The 21,365-nt window shown below is 59.8% G+C and overlaps 1 protein-coding gene across 1 annotated transcript in view; it reads right to left on the reverse strand.

The window, feature by feature from the left end:
- AGBL1 (AGBL carboxypeptidase 1) overlaps nucleotides 1–4,702 on the reverse strand; it is a 636,726-nt gene extending 632,024 nt beyond the window's left edge. The window contains exon 1 of the mRNA XM_070053460.1: nucleotides 4,367–4,702. Within this exon, the coding sequence (XP_069909561.1) occupies nucleotides 4,367–4,417 (51 nt within the window). The 5' untranslated portion in view covers nucleotides 4,418–4,702. The remainder of the gene's footprint in view (nucleotides 1–4,366) is intronic.
- Nucleotides 4,703–21,365: the final 16,663 nt, after the last annotated feature.

A 21,365-nucleotide genomic window follows, 5' to 3' on the forward strand; every position in this document is an offset into this window, starting at 1 on the left:
GAGGGAGAGGGAGGGAGGGAGAGGGGAGAGAGGGATGGAGAGAGGGAGGGGAGGGGGGAGGGAGGGAGAGTGGAGGGGGGAGGGAGGGGGAGAGGGAGAGGGGAGGGAGAGGGGAGAGAGGGATGGAGAGAGGGAGGGGAGGGGGGAAGGGAGGGGGAGAAGGGAGGGAGAGGAGAGGGAGGGAGGGAGAGCGGAGGGAGGGAGAGAGGGAGGGGGAGAGAGGGAGGGGAGGGGGGAAGGGAGGGAGGGGAGAGAGGGGAGGGAGGGGAGAGCAGGGGTGAAGGAGGGAGGGAGTGACCGGTGGCTATATGAGTGGAAGCGTGGGTGAGTAGTTGGAGGGAGGGATGGGTGGGTGGGTGGGTGGATGGCTGTATAAGTGGATAGATGGGTGAGTGTTTGGGTGGGTAGAGAGATGATAAATACTGAAGACATTCAGCTGGCCCAGATCTGCTGTTCCCTGTCTGTATGGGGTGTTCCCCCCCCACACCAAATTGGGGTGCGAGGATGATCCATGTTCCACTGAAGCCTCCTTCTATTGTAGAGAATCCGCGTTCCTCCGATCTCCAGGTCCCGCCAGGCCAAAGGAATGCCCTCAAACAAAGAGCAGAGCGGGGTCCTCTCGCCATCTCAGCAACACGGACCCTGACCTGCCTCCGCCCCCTTCTGTCGGAGCCTTGAGCGGCTGAACGCACTCGTGCCCATCGGTGAGGCAAAGAACACCCACAGCTCCTCCCGGGGGCGGGGAGGGGGCATCAGTGATGACGTAAAGGCCTGGCCCGAATTGAACCTTTAATTTTTCATTTTCTCCAACCTCTAATTCCAAAAACAATTAAGAAACTGAAGGCAGCAAGATCTCGAAAGCTAACTTGCCAAATAACACTTGCCCAGTTCTGCTCAGCCGGCACCTGCGTGCGCCAGCGCCTGCACCTCCCAGCAGGAGTGGCCCTGAGTCCGGCCGTTGGCACTGGCAGGTGCAATCTCTTGTCGGTTTTGTGCTGTTGTGGTTGGGCTCTTGTCTTTGTCTTTCCTCTACTGGTGCCCAAAGTGAACGTGGATTTCAGTGTTCCCGCATTTGGGTTTCTGTGGAGGTTCAGAGCCCCAGGCTTCCCGGAGACGGAATCCCGGCGAGCTCCAGAAAACCTGTTCCATGTTTGCTATCTGGGAAGAATTCTTCTCTTCATTTGCCCAGACTCCTTTGTTCACACCAAGAGGAAAGCGCTCGCTCTGCTCCACCTGGGCCTGAGCATGCAGTGGGTGGAGGCTGCTACCTCCTCCAGACAGCAGCAAAGGGAAAGATCAACACATGTTTTGGGAGAAAAAGCCCCAAGTGTTATGAGTGATGCCTATCAGTCAACATCTCCACCTGACCCTTCCTTGCAGCCAGAGGCTGAGTCACCTGCGATCCCGTAAGTGACCCTGGGAGGACCCAAGTCCAGGGTTCCAGTGATCGGCGCCCGCGGCTCCCTGGAGCCGGGAAACCCACTTCCATAACAGATCATGTTCTTGGAGCCCAGCGTGAGAAAAGGAGCTAACTGCACATTTGGCAACGACGCAGACCTGGGATTTGGTTCGAGTCCCTGAGACATAAAATAATAAAGGACAAATGCAAACAGCAAGAATGTGCCCATGTAACAGCTGAGTGCGCCAAAGCCAGCTGAATAATTATACACTTTTCCTGTTTCAATAAGGCACTTAACTGGCATTTTGTGGGGCGTTGCTGGGTGAGGGCTCCTGGCACACGAGCTGGCTGGAGCTGCAGGCGGCCACCCTGGCAGTGCCCCATCTTCCCCATTAGCTCGGAACCACGTGGAGGACGAGAGCGGAACAGAACGAGACAGTCTCTTTCCCCACAGGTGTTGGAGCCCACCCAGGAAAGAGCAAGGCGAGTGATGGGAAGTGTGGGCAGCCGTCCCGCCCTGCGGCTGTGCCCTCAGGCCGTGCCCTGGGCAGCCTGGGAGTGTCCTCCCGCTTTGCAGATGCACTCCCCTCACCTGCCCACCGGAGCGGGCGGGTGCCTTCTGGTGTGGCCCTCCTCAGACCTGCACAGAGATGGTGACACTGAGGGATCGCCCGCAAAGGCAGGCGGCGGGTGTCAGAAACGGGGTGGATCGGGCCTCCGCGCCTCCCCCACCCAGGCTGGGGCTGCAGCCCCTTCAGCCAGGCCCATGTGCCCCTGGCTGATTTCCCACCACTGACCCGTGCTGCCAGGACCAGGGACTTGGCACACTGGCCCTCCTCACGCCCTCAGGATGGAGGCAAGGTGGGCCAAGCCACTTCCCCTTTCTCCATGAGCGCAGGGCCAGGGGCCAGGCAGGAAGCCGCTCGTGCTGTGCCCTGGGGACACAGAGCAGACCCGCAGCAAGAGCTTCCACCGAGGTGTCACGGGACACCCTGCCTTGCTCCTTCTGGTCGCTTTCCTTCTTCCCTGAGTGATGCCCTGGGCCAGTCCAGAGGACGGGGGCTCAGGGCTAAGCTTCCGCCTCCGTGGGCGCTGCACAGCCTTCCTGGAGGTCTGAGGGGTGCAGCAAAGTCTCCTGTGTGCTCAAGCAGAGACGGCTCCGTCTGAGCAGCGGAGGCTTCAGACTCCCCGCTGACAGTGTCCCTGGGTCAGGGGCTCGCCAGCCAAGCCCATAGGAGCAGGGAGGGACACAGCATGAAACCCGGAACCTGAACTACCACGCCTGGGGCACGTGCTCTGTACAGGCACGCTCACAGCAGTCTTGTTTGTAAGAACCTCAGACTCAGGGTAACCCAAGAGTTCCCCAGCAGGTGATTGGGCCGAGGCTGGTGCATCATGGGAAGATCATGCAGCCACAGGCGCTGGTACGTGCACCAGAGTGCCCACGCTGCCCTGACCCCTGTGCAGAGGCAGGAACCAGGTGCCGGGGGCTGCTTGTGGGAGCAGCCGGGGACCCAGGCCTGCTCTGCCAGCGTGTCCTGATCATCGGGCGTGCACAGCGAGCCCGCTCCTGCTACTTCAGTGTCCTGGTCACGGGGAGCTAAGCAGGGCCACGTGGATGATGTTTGGGGGCAGTGCTGTGACTTAGCAGGTAAAGCCGCCACCTGCAGAGCTGGCTGCTCTACTTTCCATCCAGCTCCCTGCTAATGGCTTGGAAAGCAGCAGAGGACGGCCCAAATGTCTAGGCCCCTGCACTGGGAGACCCAGATGGAGCTCCTGGCTCCTGGTTTTGGTCTGGCCCAGCCCTGGCCATTGCAGCCATTCAGGGAGTGGACCAGTGGATGGGAGCTCTCCATCCGCCCCTCCCTCAGTAACTCTGACTTTCAAATGAATAAATAAATCTTTAAAAAATGAACACACAAGGTCAAGTCCACGTTGAAATTCTTCAGACCCCCTCTCGTTCCTCCTGCCCCCGCCCAGGAAGCAGTCATGTGACACTGCAGAACCTAGTGCACTTCTGAGACTCCGTTTTTGGTGCTTAAATTTTTAAAGATAGAGAATTCCTTAAGAATCGGAGGGCAGCTCAGTTTTTCATAACAGGAAACCGTGTGTGTTCCCAACGTCCGTGCCTCTCATCCGTGAACCCAGAGCTTACAATCCTGGGGAAGAACACGCCTTGGGCCTCTGCATCCAGCTAAAGGCACACAGCCCCATCCCAGAGCCCCAGCCCTCGGCGCCACCTGCCCACCAGCCCTGGGGAGCACTCTGGGCTCCAGTGCCCAGCTGCTCCCACACCAGCAAGGCCAGAATGTGCAGGGGCGTCCGCAGGCCCTGGGGCTTCTCTGACGCTGCTTAGGAGGTTACAATGTCCAGACCAGTTTGCAAACCTCTGCTCTGCAACAAGGAGTCTCAGAATTAGGAGGGAGCAGAACCGCCTGGAGGAAAGCAGGTTCATGGGTGCCCTGGTGGTTCAGGTTCCTTCTGGCCAGACCCTGCCTGGGAGTCCGCATTGCCAGCAGGCGTCCCCACCCTGGGAGTCCGCATTGCCAGCAGGCGTCCCCACCCCAGGCCTCTCTGATGGGACACAGCCACAGAGCAGGAGCAGCCCGAGGGTCCCCTCCCAGCCAGCCCCTCCTCCCAGCCGCGGGTCCCTGCCCTGTTCAGCCACGGCTTCAACAGGGTACCCTCACTTGCATTCTTTTTTCTCCCCATTTTTCCCATCTCAAGAGAACTTGAACCCCGTACTGGAACCTCCGCTCTCCCCAGGTTCAGTCATTCAGGCGGGGGAATCTCCCTCACTGGCCGTTTAACACTTAAACACCACAGCATCACTCAGGTCAGCTTCAAGGTGAGAACTGACTGCCGCTCTCTGGCCAGTGGCCAGGCAGTGGTGGCCCGAGGGGACTGTGTGGGCAGGGCGCCAAGCACAGCCCCAGCCCACCAGGCCACGCCCCTCCCCCTTCCTACCTGAAGTGTGTGCAGCAGGACCTGCAGCCCGCTGGCTTCCCGCTCGGCCATCCTGCCTCGGGCCGGGGCACCGGCTGCCTGCCGGGAGCCGGGCTGCGGAGGCTCTGGCTGCCCAGCTGACCTCGCAGGAGGAGGCCTCAGCTGCACATGCTGCTGAGCGTCAAGTCCCCACGGTGCAACCCTAGCCTTCGGCACAGGCGCGAGCGCCCCGACCCCCAGGGCGGGATCAGGCAGCCGGGCCACGGGGAGGGCTGCGTGCGCATGGGGCGCGGACTGGGGAGGGCCCTGCGTGAGTCACGCACCCACCTCCAGGCCCACGCAGGAGCCGCCCTGGACGGCTGACAGGCATTCCCAGCTGACCTGGTCAGCCTGCCTCCCCCCGCCCGCCCCCCCAACACTCTTTATTTTGGTCTGTCGCCGGCTCCCGGTAACAGGAGACCCGAGAGTGCTTGCACAACGGTGGCAGCTCAGGGCACAGGCGCCCAGGCCCCCTGAGGTACCAAGCTCTGGGCGGGAGCCCTGGCTGGGAAGGCAAAGGGCAGCTCAGGGCCGTGCCTGAGACCGGGGCCTGCGCAAGGCCTGTCCGTGTTCTCAGCGCCGCAGATGCAGCTGCAGCGGCACCACCCATTCTGCTTTCTAATGAGGAGCCCAAAGCACTCGGCACAGAGCGCAGGAGGGTGTGCCAGGCCTCCCACCAGGACCCCCACCGTGGCACCGCCCAGCCCCCACGACCGCAAACCGCCTGGGCAAGGTCCGGCCGAGAGCAGACGCAGGCTCCTCAGATCAGCGCCTGCTCCCCCCAACAGCCACCCCCGCGTCTTGTCTTCCTTTGGACGCTGGCTTCTCGGAGTGAGATCAGAGGCATCGCACGCACCGCAGACCTCTGGAATCCAGAGCTGCCTGTCAGGAGTCCTGGCTGGTTATCCAAGGAGCGAAGGAGGGGAGCCCCACTTTCATCAGCTTCCCTTCCAGGAGCCGCCTCTGCCTTGGCCGAGTCTGACAACGCTCAACCCCACAAACGGGGACTCACCAGCTGTGCGCACAGCGCCCCCGTGTGAAGTTGCCCACGGGCTCAGGCTGGCCAGGGGCACCACAGGTGGAGGACCCCCAGAGACTGAGCGCCCGCCCAGCCACATCCCTGCAGAGCCTGGCACTCCCCAGGCGGCAACTCAGATCTCGACCTGCCCCAGGGCTCCGGACACTCGAGCCCAGCCCCCAGCTCAAGGGCAGGACACCCGTGGTTGTTAGTGGATTGACTCTGAGATCACCGTGTTCCCCGGCAGCATCGAGAGTGTTCAGTGCACCGGCTCCCTCCTATTCTACATTTTTATCAATGACTTGGATGAAATTAAGGCTGCACGCTTGTCAGAGTTTCTGGTGACACCAGTTGAGAGAGAGAAAGAAGTCAGATGTCACAGCGGGGATCCAAAAAGGTTTCAGCAGCCTTGAGTGATGGGCCAGAACCTGCGGGGCGAGTTGTGCCAGAGCCAGGCGGAGGCGTCCTGCCCTGGGTCCTGGTGCCAACTGTGCAGAGCGAGGTCGGGCGGGGCCACGGCTCTGCGTGTGGCCACGGCGTGGGTGCCGCTGTGGGCGAGAGCGGTGGCGTCCTCTCCACCCAGAGCCATCACCTTCACAGGGCACAAACGCTGTCCCCATGAGGCTGGACTGGGCCCCCCGTGCGGTGGCTCTGCTGTTGTGACGGCTGTGGTGTTGTGGTGATGAGCATCACCGGGGCTGTGGCACAGCTGCAACACGGGCGAGCCTGCTCCTCGGTGGGCACAGAGAGGAGAAGTGGACCTAGGGCTAGGACCAGGACCCGTGGGCAGGACCCAGAGGGCTGCCCAGGGCTGGTTTCCCCATGCCATTCAAGCAGCTCGAAGGTTTGTGCCACTTCCCACGTGGCACACAAAGCAATTTCAGTGGCACTGCGGTGCACAGGTGGAGTTGCAACGCATGAGCTGTATCTCAACCTCTGGTAGCAGGAATAATGTGCGCATGAAAGCCGCGTTTTCTGAAACACGAGTCCATGCTAAGGAAATAGGGAATCAGTGCACACGGTACCAAAGACGGCACAAATCTCGGTGGGGGCGGGGGGGACTACATTGAAGGTTGTCTTACTCCACACTTCCTACCCAATGCTCAGGGTGACTCCCAGACCTGATGCTGAGACCAAATTTCACTCCAGTAGCAGCCGCGCTCTGCCCGGCTCGGATCCTGGTTGGTACAGGGATGCTCCCCGGGCACACAGCAGAAGGGCTGTCTGCAGAGGGGACCGAGTGCCACACACGGCCGTAGCAGACTCCTGGGCTGGGCACACAGCCTGTGTGAGACGTCGGGGCTCCCAGGGGCCCTCTTGCTTCTCCTAGCACATGAGGTGCCTCAGAGGGTGGAGCTAAGAGGCAGAGCCGCCGTTTGCATCCATCGCCGAGTTCTGGCTGCACCTGCCCGCCCAGGACGCCTGTCAGGCGCACATGAGACGACCACGGCCAAGTTACAGGAAGACGTCCCATGGGGATTTCATCCTGGAGCCTTCCACTGTGCGGAAGCTTAGGGTGCGATGGTCAGGAAGGGAGATTCTCAGTGGATTGAAACTCATAAACGGCATTTCCTTCTTTCCAGGAAAAAGAGGAGCACGTGGGAGCAGAGGGCGGGAGGAAGCCTCCCGGTGGGGAGCAAGGTGCCTCTGATGCCAGAGTTCCTGTCTGGCCACCACGGGGCCAGGCTCACGCAGGGTCCTCTCCCTCGGAGCTCAGAACGCCCCCTTGCCTGTGACCTGTGTGTCTGGGAAGCTGCCCGCGCTTCTGGCCTAGGCTTTCTCCCCTGTTCACTGGGTGAGGGTGATGCCGCCCTTGCGAGGGCTGCTGGGGGACAGGTGCAGCACCGGTCTGGGCACAGCGCTGGCCGTTTACTAAGCACTGATGTTAGTTGTATTATTGTCACCACTGTTACAGGTTCACTGACATCTGCCCCCAGACAACTGGTAGAGGAATTAAGTGAGCAAACACGGTCCTTCCTAGGTGTCTATGTGGGACAGTCTCCAGGAACCCCCAAGGGAACCCCAGTCGGCAGATGCTCAAACCCGATAGGACATGGTGCAGTGTTCACACAGAGCCTGTGCAAAAACCGCCTCCACCCTCAAGTCGCCTCCGGATTGCTCGCCGTACCTGACAGTGTAAATGCTGTCCAAACAGTGGTTCAGCTGTGATAAGGAAAAATCAATACATGGTCAGTACATTTGCGATAATGTTTTAATATTTGATAGTACTAGTTAATATCTTAATATCCGAGGTTGTTTGAACCCACGGACACAGACCCTGTGGATCCGTGGAGCTGGCCCTGGACGTGCAAGGACAAGAGTGGCGGGAACGGATTCAGCGGCGCTGCCTTGACTCCTCCTAGGTCAGAGGGCACGGGGACAAGGGAGCACTTGCACTCACGCTCTTGAGCTCCGGCCGTTCCCACGCATGTCTGAAACAAACGCAGCAGGTGCAGGATGGCAGGTACTGCAGAGGGCTGCGATTACAGTGCAGAGCTCAGCCCCAGCAGGTTGGCACAGCCAGGAGACACAGCGTGACGCAGCCCCATCTGCAGGCTGCAGGAGCCGACCAAAACTAGAGATTCTGTCCTTTGGGAAAGAAAAGAACCCAGGGTTTAGAAGTGGGGGATTCACACAGCATCACCATGCCCACCACAGCCAGGCCTTGTGCCAGAGCCACACGGCACGCGAGCCAGGGCAGAGGGAGCATCCTGAGGCCACCCCAACACCAAGGCTGTAGGAGAAACTCCCCTCGACTGGGGAGCCTGAGGTCTGAGCGTCTGCAACCCCCAAATTCATGTGTGGAAGCCCACCCCCAAGGGGTCTGTGTGTGTGCGGTTGTGTTGTGAGAGTACGAGCCTTGGCTCTGAGATGGTCTCTACTGGTTTTCCACTTTCCACTTCATGCATTTCTGCTCTTTGTTATATTTTCCATTACTTTGGATTTAAATTGCCTCTTGGGGCCAGCGCCGTGGCTCACTTGGTTAATCCTCTGCCTGTGGCGCCAGCATCCCATATAGTTGCCGAGTTCTAGTCCCGGTTGCTCCCCTTCCAGCCCAGCTCTCTGCTGTGGCCCGGGAGTGCAGTGGAGGATGGCCCAAGTGCTTGGGCCCTGCACCCCATGGGAGACCAGGAGAAGCACCTGGCTCCTGGCTTCGGATAGGCGCAGCACTGGCCGTAGCAGCCATTTGGGGGGTGAACCAGCAAAAGGAAGAACTTTCTCTCTGTCTCTGTCTATAACTCTACCTGTCAAATAAATAAAAATAAATAAATCAATTGCCTTTTAAGGCAGAAAAGTAGGTCAGTTGTTTTAACTCTTTCTCCTTGCCTGACGATGTCAGCATGCAAAGCTGTGGATCTCCCTCAGTGGCTGCTTTAGCTGAATCTCTCATGCTGCACGTGTGTGTTAGCCGTCATTCAGCTGAAACTGTTCTCTACTGTGTGACACGTGGTTACACAGACACAGGCTTTCTACAAGCATCGGGAGTTTACCAGCATTTTTATCACTAATTTCATTTCCAATTTAATTCCATTTGGACAGAGAATATATTCTAGAAGTCAGCGCCCAGCGAGAGCTGATTTTTTTTTTTTTTTAATTTTCTGACAGGCAGAGTGGACAGTGAGAGAGAGAGACAGAGAGAAAGGTCTTCCTTTTGCCGTTGGCTCACCCTCCAATGGCCGGCGCGGCCGGTGCGCTACGGCGCACTGTGCTGATCCGATGGCAGGAGCCAGGTACTTCTCCTGGTCTCCCATGGGGTGCAGGGCCCAAGCACTTGGGCCATCCTCCACTGCACTCCCGGGCCACAGCAGAGAGCTGGCCTGGAAGAGGGGCAACTGGGACAGAATCTGGTGCCCCGACTGGGACTAGAACCCGGTGTGCCGGCGCCGCAGGCAGAGGATTAGCCTAGTGAGCTGATTTTTGACTCACTTCTCGTGCATGAGTAGAAGGTGTGTTCTGCAGCTGTGTGCTGCACCGAGCTGTGAATGCCAGCGAGGTCCAGGTGGTCATGATGGCATAGATGCTCGCCGCCCCCAAGTCCTAACCCTGATGTGATGGGACCAAGAGGGGGTGACTGGAAGTGACCAGGCCAGAGGAACGAGCCCCTGGGAGCCCCCGACCATGTGAAGACCCAGCAGGAAGTCGGCCTGCTGGGCCTGAATCCCCCGCTGGGGTCTTGGGTTCCAGACCATGAGAAGTGAGGAGATACTGTTGCACCAGGCCGGCCGTGGGGTTTTCAACAGAGCAGCCCGAGTGGACTGACAGGCGTCAGAGGTGACGCAGGGCTGCGTGGGTCACGTGTGTGTCTTCCTGAGGAACTGGCCCTCTCTGGCCTAGTGTCCCTCTGCAACGCCAGTGCCCCTGCAGCCCTGCAGGGCTTGGGGGGTGACCCATCCTTCTCCAGCCTTTGCTTCAACCCTGCTTTGTCTTGAAGTTAAGGTCATTTCTCGTACTTGAGACATAATGAAGTTTTACTTTTCTTTCCACTCCAACAACCTCTGCCGTGAAATGTGCCTCTGATTCGTTTGCATTCGCGGGGCTTGTGGATGCGGCCGGGGTCACGTCTGTCGTTTTGCTTTGCTCCTCTGTCTCATCTGTTTTCAGCTCTTCTCCCCTACTTTTCTGCCTGCTTTGGGGTAACCGCTATTTTTTAGCATTCTGTTTTAATTCTGCTGCTGGGTGTTCACCTCTACTTCTGCGCGTTGCACTTCAGCGTTACGTCCTGAGCTGTGACCACGGTCCTGCCTCATGGCGAGTACAACGGATAGTCCCGCGTACTCCCCCGCTTGCACCCTTCGATGTTGTTGTTGGATGTAGTGCACTACGTTTGCTATAAACCCCACACTAGATTTTACCTACAACAGGCGTAGTCTATTAGAGAAATTACGGGAAGAAAAAGCGGTCCTTTGTGCCCACCTCCATGGCTACCATCCTTCCTCCCAAAGATCTGGGTTTCCGTCTGCAGCTTGAAAACCATTTCATCAGTGTCTCGGAAGTGGCGACAGATGACCTCTGGTTTCTTTTATGGACAATGCTTGTCTCACCACCATTTTTTTAAACATGAAAGTTTGGGATTCTGGATTGACAGTTTTTCTTTTTAAGATTAATTAAATAATACATTTACTTGAAAGCCAGAGCAAGAGAGAGAGAGAGAGAGAGGGAGGGAGAGATCTTCCATCTGCTGGTCACAACTGCTGGGGCTGGGCCAGGCCAACAGCCAGGAGCTGCATCGCCCACGTGGGTGGCAGGGACCCAGACGTTTGCTCCATCACCCGCCTCCTCCCCAGGCAGGTCAGCAGGAAGCTGGATGGGAAGCGGAGCAGCCGGGGCCGCACCAGCACTCCAGTATGGACCCGGCATCACAAGCGGCAGCCTGGCCACGGCTCCACAAGCTGGCCCGCGTTCTCTTCCCTCTGCCGCGCCCTGAAGGTGTCACTCCATCACTCCATGACCTTCTTGGCACCGCTTTTCTAACAGAGAACTGGTCACCTGTGTGCCTGCTCCCGGTGCGTGATCTGGCCTTGTTCTCTGGCTGTGTGCATAGCTGGTCTTCCTCTTCGACTTTGGCTGGATTTATATGCAGTAATTTTCTTTGTTCATTTAATTATCCTGCTTATGTTCCATGAGTTGCTTGATTCCTAAAGTTTGGTTTTTTTTTTTTAAACAAACTTGGACCTTTTAGTCATTAGGTTTACAATGGTCGTATCTTCTCCATTTTTTCTCCTCTCCTTGGATTGGAATTAAATATATATATATGTATATGTGTGTGTGTATATATATATATATATAACTTGATATGGTACCACTGCGTCTTGAGGTTATTTTTGTCTTTTAGGCCTTTTTTCTTTGTTCTTCACTTTGGGGAAACTCTGTCCATTTCTGGTTTGCTTACCCATCCTCTCCGTGTGGTATTAGACCCATCCAGCAGTTTTTAAATTCGGATCTTTAGTCTCCCCCTATGAGACCGCAGCTCAGTTCGTTCTTCCAGGTCCGGTCTCTCGGTCGCTGGCGTCCATCTGTGCGCGTGTCATGGCTGTATTCTCCTCCAAACCCCCAAGCACACTTCAAGGAGATGCTATCCAGCCCGGCTCTCGTGCAGCAGCCCAGAGTTTGTTTCTGTTGACCGCTGAGTCCCTTGACTACGGAATCCATGTCTCTGTTTCTGCGCCTTCCTGGCTGCCCTGTTCTGACCAGGAGCCAACAGGACACCAATGAGATGCCACGCAGTCCCTCTGTCTGTGCTGACCGGCTACAGCCATCTGCCAGAGGTCTGTGGCCCCAGGTACGAGTGACAGCACAAAAGCTAACCCTGCCTCCTGCCCCGAGTGCAGCATCTCCCCACGCTCCACTCTGCTGATTCATCGCCATTTCAATACTTTCCCCAAATTTACTCCTTGGAGATATCGCTTTCTCATTTTAGAGGAGGAACCCTAAGCACTTCCTTTTCCGTGTCTGGAGGTCACTCATCCACTCTGGTCCTGCGATGCTCCTGCTGTCACTCCTGGCGATGGCACCTGAGATCCTTGAGCACGGGCCCTGGCCACACACCCTGCCAACACGGTGGCGTCGCCCCGGCAGGGAGCAGCACCTGCCCCGTCCTGCTCTGAACTGCGTTGTCTTCTTCCGGCAGCTTGCCCGATGCCACCGTGCTTGCTGGCAGAATCAAGTACTCCTTTTTACATGAACGCAAAGCGCACACGTGCAACACTGGAGTCGTGATCATGTCACACGGATGAGGGAGTGTGGGCACGTCCGCCCTCAGGCTCCGAGCCCTTCGAGGCCCAGTGGAGCCCTCTCTGTGCTGGGTACATGGGCTGGGCCCCTCTGGCGTCCAGCATAAGGGAAGCGCCTTGCACCAGGCCGGCATCTGCCATTATTCCCAGCCTGGTCAGCAAGTAGCGGCTCAGAGGTCACCATCTCCTTGGTCCTGTGAGGCAGCGGGCCAGTGCTACTCGGCGTCCACTCCGAGTTTTGTTGCCATGGACACCTCACAAAGTTCTTCAGGGAAAGCCAAGCCCGTTCCTCTCTCCCCCACCCCGGCCTGGCCTCATCAGGGACCAGACCTGCAGTGCTGACAGGTGTGGAATGTCCATCAGCCCCTTGCGGCTGGGCCAGCCCAAGGCCTCGTGGCTTCTGGGCCCCAGCGCCGAGGTATCAGGTCACAGGCAAGTTGGAAGCAAGGGCTCCTCGGGTCAGGCTTCCCAGGCTGGGGCAGAGGAGGAATAGAGATGTCAGCCATCGGGGCCGCCCGTCCGAGCCCGAATTCCTACTCCTTTTCAAGCGAGGCTGCGAAACTGCAGGCCAGGACCACAGGAGGAAGAGGCCGACTGGACAGGGACGTGGCTTCCCTGGGTGTGGCTGCGAGGGCTGGCCGCTCCGGCGGTGACACGGTCCTGCAGCTCAGAGCCACGTGCCCATGATAGCTCTGCGGTAGGGGCCGTGTAGAATCCCACAGCACAGCAGCTAAGGGCAGTCTCCGCAGTCGCACAGGTCAGTGCCCATCCAAGCTGAGATTGTGACAAGTTCTATCAGTCCTCTGGGCCTCGGTTTCTCATTACTAAAGCGGATCTGGACGATGAAATGTGCAGCCCGGTGTCTGGCACAGAACAAGAGCTCAGCGGCTGCTGGTGGTTGCTAGCATCAGGCCCGGGGAGACGTCAGAGAGGTCAGGAGGAAAAATGCAGGCCCTGCCCTCCCAGAGGAGCAGGTGGGGGTGCAAGGGCCGACCTCAGCTTTGCAGCGTGAGCCGGGCGGTCCCGAGCGGCTTCTCCTTCCTGGAGGTGCTGGGGAAACTTCCCAGGAACATGGGCCCTGCACTGGGCCTCGTGGGGATCCCAGGCTGCAGAGAGCCGCAGTGGGGTGTGTGGAAGGCACACGGTGTGCGGGAGTCTGCGTGCTGGGCGTGAGGTAAGACTCCCAACGCTGCAGAGGAAGCCGAGGTAGGCAAAGCCGCTCCGTCATCCCTAACGTGCGACTGGAGCACAGCGAAGGTTTGTGAAGTGGGGAAGGGACACGGGTAAAGTCCGTTCCCGTGTCCCACTGTCATCCCTCTCCATGGAAATGTGAGTTTGCCCCCTGCCGACAGAGTGGAGCACCTGGCACCTTCCTTTCCCCTGTCCTTATTCATACTAGGCTGTGAGAGACTGATAGAGCCCGACGCAAGGCTTCCCCAGGCCCAGGATGGCTCAGTAGGAGACCACTCGAGCCAGAGGAGGCTCAGAGACCCCCAGCCCCTCTGTCCAGGTCCACCTCAGGGGAGCTCGTCTTCCAGTTCTGCCGCTGAGTGGCAGCCTCTGCTGGAGCTGCCTGGGGGTCCCGGGGCGGTGTGAGCCCCGCAGACTCTGGGCCCCCACCCCGGGAGGCGTGTGCAGCCTGTGCCGGAGCTTCTGGCCGTTGCACCTGCCCAGAGCTGAAGCACTCACTCACGGCCAGGTTGTCAGGGGCAAGGGGGCAACGTCCCGGAAAAGACCAAGTTCCTGGACGGCTTCGTTGTTTCCAGCCCACACTCATCCAGCAGGGCCTTGGCTCCCCACAGCTCCACCTCCTGCCCCCACACGCATCCGTGAGGGGCTGGTGTGGCGGGCACCGTTCCCGTCTCACTGTTCTGTTGGGAGTAACTAAGCAAACCGTTTGAAATTCCCTCCACCTGCAGTCGACCTGCACACAAGGCAGGGTCCCTTCTGGGACTGTGAAACACCTGAGAACGGGCGGGGGTGTCTGGGCGGCAGTGAGGGAGGACTCACGCTCCGTGACCTTGGCCTTACGTAGGCCGGACAGAGCTGGACATTGCCCAGCCCTTGTGGGATGACGGTGACACCGCCAGACCCCACCATGCCCTCCACCTCCCGGTTTGCACGCCCGTGGAATACGTGCAAGGGCACGTGACTCCCGGTACAGACTCTCCTCGCCGGCTGGGCCGGGGAAGCCCACCCTGCACGAACCGTGGGGGCCTGCATGAACCGAGACAGCCAGCCAAAGGCCCGAGCCCCAGCCCTCCGCCACCTCCAGCCCCACCCCTGCGCCACGGCAGCTGGGGGTGGAGCCCCAGCCCTGAGCAGCCCGGGAGCCCAGCTGCTCTCCCTTCTGCCTTTCCGACCCCCTCGCCTTCGCCGCCCACCCCAGCCTCGGCAACCTCGCCACCCGCGCAGGAATCCGGAATCATCCGCATGCCTGCACATCACTCACACCCAAACTACAGAAGCGTGGGGCAAAAAACAGCAGCGTCGGATCCGGCCGGCTGGAACCAGTTCTCATTACCGTGATTCACAAGAATAGGAGCTCGAATTTGCATGCCATTAAGTGTTTAACTTGTGGGAGTTGCATTGGATTCCAGCTTTCAATTCTTCATGGAAGCTGGGCCTCCATGGTTTTCTCTCCCAAGTTCCAGAGCTTTGAAACAAAAAATAAAAGAATGGGCATGCCCAGTGGGTTTCTTTGAATTCACAAACTCACTCTGGGGAGGGGGCGCGGAGCACTGGGGCCGCTCCCTCAGCAGGGAAGCGGAGCCGGGACGGAGATCCGGAGATCCGCGCTGGCGGACGGGAAAGCCTCTTGGAGCAGGACGTGGAATCTTAATGCTGAGCTCTTCAGAGTTTGCGAAACCTCGTCACCCCCTGCCAGGACCTGCCGAAGCGGGCTTGGGGTCTGCCATTTTCCATAGCAGCAGGAATCCAATGTGCACTTGACCCTGCCTCGGGGATTAGCCACACCTGTCCTCTGGCTCTGGGTGCCAAAACCTGGGTGGGTGTGACTGCCCAGCTGGCCCCTGTAAAACCCGAGCAGACTTTACATAAGGACACAGAGCGGCAGCGGATCCCCACAGGGCAGCGTCCTTTTACGAGCCACGCCCGCACACTACTTCCCCACACCGAGGGAAGTGACTCTGAGCACCCATTAACGGCAGCGAGAGGGGCTGGTTTGCATCGGCTGTGTTCTGTTTCTGGCAACAATTGCACCTGTCCGTGACGCCCTGAGAAACCGTCAGCTCTGGCAGCACGAATCTTCAGGGCAGAATAGGAGCCACTACCCGAGGAGGGCTGCTCACCCACTCGGAGCTCACGGCTCGCCCGCCGGGGTGGAGCTCAGTGCGGGCGTGGCTTCCAGCACCCACGGATGCACCCACAGGTCCTCCCCTCACCAACGCCTCCTCCCCTGAGCTCAGAGGAAGCCTGGCCACTCCCCCAGCCCAGGAGGAGACTGCCCACCGGAAGGAGGCGGAGGGGAGGGGAAGGAGCGCCGCCCGGGCACCAAGCGCAGCCACCGTCCTGGTGCCGAGCAGCAGAGCAGGGCGCGGGTCTCCTCCCAGCACCGACCCCGCCTCCCTTCCATCAGCTCTTCTGGAGCCAAGTAGGGAACAACACGTTTTAGTAGCGAAGAAGCCCAAACCCTGTAACCCTCCCACCACATGCTTCTCCCAGAAAGCAGGGACCGCCCGAGATCCATCGCCCGGAACGAGCTCCTGGGGAAAAGGAAGGGCCCCAAGCCTGAGGCAGGGCCGGGGAGTCCCGGGTGGCGCTGTGGCCCGAAGCGCAGGCCGCCCCAGAGGCCAGTGCACAGCCCTGGGCTCGCACCCGGCCCCCCTGGCTCCCGGCACCATCACCACCAGCCGGTGGCTCGGACGTCATCCGCAGGGAGAGGGCTGTCGGCCTGCGGCTCAGGTTCTGGCGCGGCAGCCTGGGTAGGGTTACGCGTGTGCTTGGCGCCTGCCGCCCTCCGCTCAGGACAGCCAGCCAGGCCAGGCAGAGCTGGCACCCCGGAGGTGTGTCCCAGCCAGATGTGGCTCCACAGACACCCGGCCAGGCGAGGGGTTCTGGTGTCCGTGCAGCCCCGCCCTGCAGCTCCACACCCGCCCACTGAACCTTGGGGAGCTAATGGCTCGACCTGAGCCCACCCTTGCCAGCTCTGCCTGCCAAGCCTCAGGAAAGCATCCCAGGGCGTTCCCCTAGCCCCTCACCTCCCCTCCGCCTCTGCCAGGTGCCCCCAGTCTCCTTCACAGACGTCCCCGATGCCCTCCTCTGGGGGCAGGTCCCTTTGTCTCCCCTACTCAGCTTCCCAAGTGTCCTTGAACCAATCCTGGAGCCTCCCACCCCCCCACACACACTGCCCCAAGCTCTGTCCCGGGCGGATCCCATCCTTCTTCAGGTCCCAGGGCCCGAGGGTGCTCAGGAAACGCAGGTGGAGGAAAGGAAGAAGGGGGTGGGGGACCCCGAATTCCCTGGAAGCTGAGCAGGTTTCCGCGGTTGCTGGAGACAAAGGGGAAGGCCGGGACCAGAGCCAGCGTGTCTGTATCCGGCACACTCTGAGCACGCTGTTTGACTACACACACGTTTAGTTCTCTCATTGCATTTTACAGGTGAACAGCCGGGACTCAGAGCCGTGGGGAAACGTCCCCAGGGCAAACAGCTGGCAGGCGGAGCCGGAGCCTGGATCCCTGCCCGCACACCGGCGGAATGCACCCACACTCCCAGCACGGCCTTCTTGGGACCACAAAGTGTTTGGACCCAAATGAGCCTCAGAGGGATCTTATCTGAACCGTGTGAGGCCCAGATAGGCCGCGTCCATCGCCCCAGGTCGCCCAGCTGGTTTGTGGCAAAGCCAAGAGCTCCCCTCTCCCCACTCCCCGTCCAGGACTCTGGCATGACCCCAGCCCGTGCGCAGCTCCATGAGAAGTGCCGGAGGATCCCGCCGGCCCCGGCCGGAGCGCAGGGAAGCGGCCGGGAAGCAGGGTCAGCCCGAGTGCTTCCCAGAGCAGCTGTGCGTCCATGGACACACTGAGCAGACAGACGCCTGGAGGACAGCGCCAACCCCTGGTGTCCCTGCAAGGGGTCTGCCCCTGGGGGAGTAGGCACCGAGGGTCTCTCTTCAGCCTGTCGGGCCCTGCTCTCTGACCTGAGCTCGCACCCAGCAGCCTGCCTGCCCCGATGGACCACTTTGCCGCCTGTGTCTCCCGGACAGCACCCTGGAAACCAGCTCCCTGCTGTGGGAGCAGCAGCCCTGGACAGGGGCTCGGGCCAGCACCTGTCGTCCTGGTGGTGCTGCCACCCGGCTCCTCCTCCTCCCTCCCACCTTCTGCTGCCCCTGCTTGTCTGAGGCTGTTCCTGGCCTTCTCCTGCACTTGCCCCGCCCTCGGGGACACGCGGGCCTTGGCAAGGGCTCCGTCCCCTACATTTTGAGGTTCTTCCGGGCTGCCCTGACTTGTCCACTGTCTGACCTTGACCTCCAGGTGGCAGCAGCCCTGTGCGTTTAGACTGATCCACTCCACACGGCCACCTGAGGCCGGAACTGCCTCCAGTCTGGCACGGCTGCTCCCGCACAGGAACCAGGGCCCCTGTTTCTGGTTTGTTCTCTGTGGCAGCATCCACAATGATGATGTTGGTGGACTCATTAGCGGATGCAGCTCTAGGCGTGCCTGGTGTCTGAGCTTCCCTAACAGAGGGCCACGGCCAGCCAGGGGCAGCACCAAGGCCTCTCACAGCCCAGGAGGCCACAAGTCCAGCCCCGACAGCAGCAGGCGGGCTTCCCCCGAGGCCTCCCACACCCGGGTGTGTCCACCCGGAACGCCTACCGTACCCAGAATCCGGGCCCCCTGGGCTGAGATGGGGCACCCGGAGCTCCCCCAGCCCTCATGCGCCAAGTCCTAGCCCCCACGTGGTGGGGCTTTGGGGCATGATTAGGATGGGATCCACGCCCCCATAAGGGAACCCCCTTTCACCATGCAGGGCAAGGGGGGTGCTGGGAGCCAGGAGGGGCCTCAGCAGCACCTGTGCCGCTGGTGCACGGATCTGGGACTTCCCTCCAGAGCCGTGATCCCCACAGACCCTGCTGTGTCGAAGCCCGCCAGGCTATGCTGTGTCAGACAGCAGCCAAACCAGACCCGGGGTCAGACTTGAACACAGGAGCCGGGGCCACACAGGAAGCCGCCTCGTGTTCCCAGCCACACCAAGCAAGCCCCACACCAAGGCTTTCTGTGAGAGTGTGTGTGTGCACGCGTGGTACATGGATGCATGTATGTGGTGTCGGTGTGCTGAGTGTGGAATGCGTGGTGTGAGTGTTCAGTATGTGTTGTGTGTATGTGTGGTGTGTATGTTATATGTGTGTATGTGTGTGTAGAGAATGTGCACGTGTGTGGCGTGTGTGTATGATGTATGGTGTTTCAGTGTGTGTGTATTTGTGTATGGGTGTGTGTGGGTGTGTATGCACGTGTGTGATGTGTGTATTTGTGTGTGCTAGTGGTGTGTGGTGTATGAGTGTGTGGGTGCATGTGGTATGGTGTGTGTATGTGTGTGTGGAATGTATGGTGTGTGTATGTGTGTGGTGTGTGTGATATGTATATTTGTGTGTGTGCGGTATGTGGTGTATGTGTGTATGTGTGTGGGATATGTGTGATATATGTATTTGTGTGTGCATGGTATGTGGTGTATGTGTGTGTATGTGTGTGTATGTGGCATGGTGTGTGTGTGTGGAATGTGTAGTGTGTGTATGCGTGTGGGGCATGTGTATGTGATATGTGCATCTGTGTGCATGTGGTGTGTGGGTGTGGAATGTGTGGTGTGCGTATGTGTGTGGGGTGTGTGTGTGTGATATGTGCATCTGTGTGCGTGTGGGGTGTGTGTGTGGAATGTGTGGTGTGTATATGTGTGTGGGGTGTGTGTGTGTGATGTGTGCATCTGTGTGCGTGTGGGTGTGATATGTGTGTGTGTGGTGTGTGTATGTGTGTGGGGTGTGTGTGTGTGATGTGTGTGTATATGTGTGTGGGGTGTGTGTGTGTGATATGTGCATCTGTGTGCGTGTGGTGTGTGTGTGTGGAATGTGTGGTGTGCGTATGTGTGGGGTGTGTGTGTGTGTGATATGTGCATCTGTGTGTGTGGGGTGTGTGTGTGTGGAATGTGTGGTGTGTGTATGTGTGTGGGGTGTGTGGGTGGGTGGAATGCGTGGTGTGTGCGTGTGGGGTGTGTGTGTGTGTGTGTATGTGTGTGTGTGTGCGTGGCGGTCATCCTCGGGCCCAGAATCGCCTTTGGCCGCTGGCCTGGAGGAGAGGGCAGTGCCTGGGAAAGAGCAGGTGCCGGGTGTCCTCATGTGCTGGACTGGCTCGCGTTTGAACAGCACCTCGCACCAGCGTGACGCCGTGAGCCCCGTCCTCGGCTGTGTCCGCGTGCCCAGTGGGTGCTGCAGCTCCGCCCTCACCACGAAGGCGCTATGCTCAGCGTGTGAACCAGGAGCCCTCGGAAGGCCCCGGACGCAGGCCCCTCTCCGACCTTCTCTCCGCGCCCCCTTTCTCCTGCCCCCTCCTCCTTCAGGGAGCTCGCAGAGCCCACGACTCCTCCTGCTCAGGCTGGTCGTCTAGGCCGGAGCCCCTCTCGCCCAAAGCCGGCCCTGACGCCCCCACACACCGCTGCGGTCCCCCAGCGTCCTGGACAAGATGGCCAGAAGGAACGTCCCGCCTGCCCCATCCGATCCCAGAGCTGGGACCCTGCCACCCACCCAGCAGCACGGAAGGCAGTGCCGAGATGCCAGAGACGCCCTGAGACATCACCAGACGCCCCAAGATGCCCCGAGATGCCCCAAGATGCCCCAAGATGCCCCAAGATGCCACGAGACACCACGAGATGCCACGAGACACCACGAGACGCCCTGAGACGCACGCACCCAGGCCGCGGGGTCCCCTCCGCGGTCACCCCGAGCCCTTGCACTGCAGCCCTCTCACAAGTCTGCCCAGCCGCATGCTGCTCCTGAAGCCTCTCACGGCTCTCCGCTCCGAAGCTTGGAGACGCTCGCCCCAGGAGGGCACAGGGGCGCCTGAAGCTCCCCTGGACTTGGCCACCTGCTGAGGCTGTGAGACGTTTTCCCGTGTGGACCCCGCGGTTGCTCTCGTTGTAGGGGTGTCAGCGCTGAGCCTGGGACAGGTGTGGAAATGCGTCGCAAACGGCCACCCCTTTCCACCCTGCACGGCTGGGGTTGGACGCTGAGCCCCCCTGGGACCCCGTCCCCTCCCCTATGAATGAGAGGTGACTGCGCCTCCCTCAAAGACTGCAGGGAGGAGCACCCGGACTCCCACCTGGCAAATACTGTTAGAAACCAGTCCCTTACACACATTCACCCCACAGCCCCTGACACCTCGGAATCCAGGCGCATTCCCTGCAGGGCTCAGCCAGCCCTCATCCCCCGCCAGGCAGCGGCCGCTGCACCGGAAACCACGGGTTCAGGGCTGGTTTGCTTGCAGTCTCCAAACAGTTCCGACGTGAAAGCTGGTTCTGTCCAGGAAGATGCTGCTCCCCTGTCCACAGTCGCTGCCTTTGCTGGCTGGTCCTCCCAGAGGGTCAGCAACAGAGGAAGACGCTGATCCCCTGTCCACAGGCGCTGCCTTTGCTGGCCTGGTCCTCCCAGAGGGTCAGCGACAGAGGAAGATGCTGATCCCCTGTCCACAGTCGCTGCCTTTGCTGGCTGGTCCTTCCAGAGGGTCGGCGACAGTCCCCTCGTTGTCCATCCAAGACTGCAGGCTTTGAAGCCACACGCTCAATGACTGCTCTCAGAGCACACAGCCTCAGCAGGTGGCTAAGCCCAGGGGAGCTTCAGGCGCCACTGTCCTCTCCTTCTGGGGCAAGCGTCTCCAAGCTCTGGAGCTGAGAACCGTTGAGTCTCGAGCCGACTCGGGACGAGTTGTCCGATGGGCTCCCTGGTGTCTTTGCCCTCTGACCATCTCTGCGGAAACTTCCTGAGGCCTGCAGAGATGCGCCAGTGTGGGAGGAGCTGGATGGAGAAGTCTCACCCTGCTTGTTCCCTTTCGGCCTGCACACACCTGCCCGCCCCTCCCAGGACCAGCTGTCGCCGATGTCGGGAGCACCTGCACAGGCCCCGTCTGCCTGCCTTGCAGGGACACCGGGGATTCAGGTTGGAAGCCAACAAGAGACACTGAATTTGAGAAGTGGCTTAGATGGTTCCTGTGGGGTATCTGCTTCTTTAACTTGA

This window comes from Oryctolagus cuniculus, chromosome 12, assembly GCF_964237555.1.
Source record: "Oryctolagus cuniculus chromosome 12, mOryCun1.1, whole genome shotgun sequence".
Classification (NCBI taxonomy): Eukaryota; Metazoa; Chordata; class Mammalia; order Lagomorpha; family Leporidae; genus Oryctolagus; species Oryctolagus cuniculus.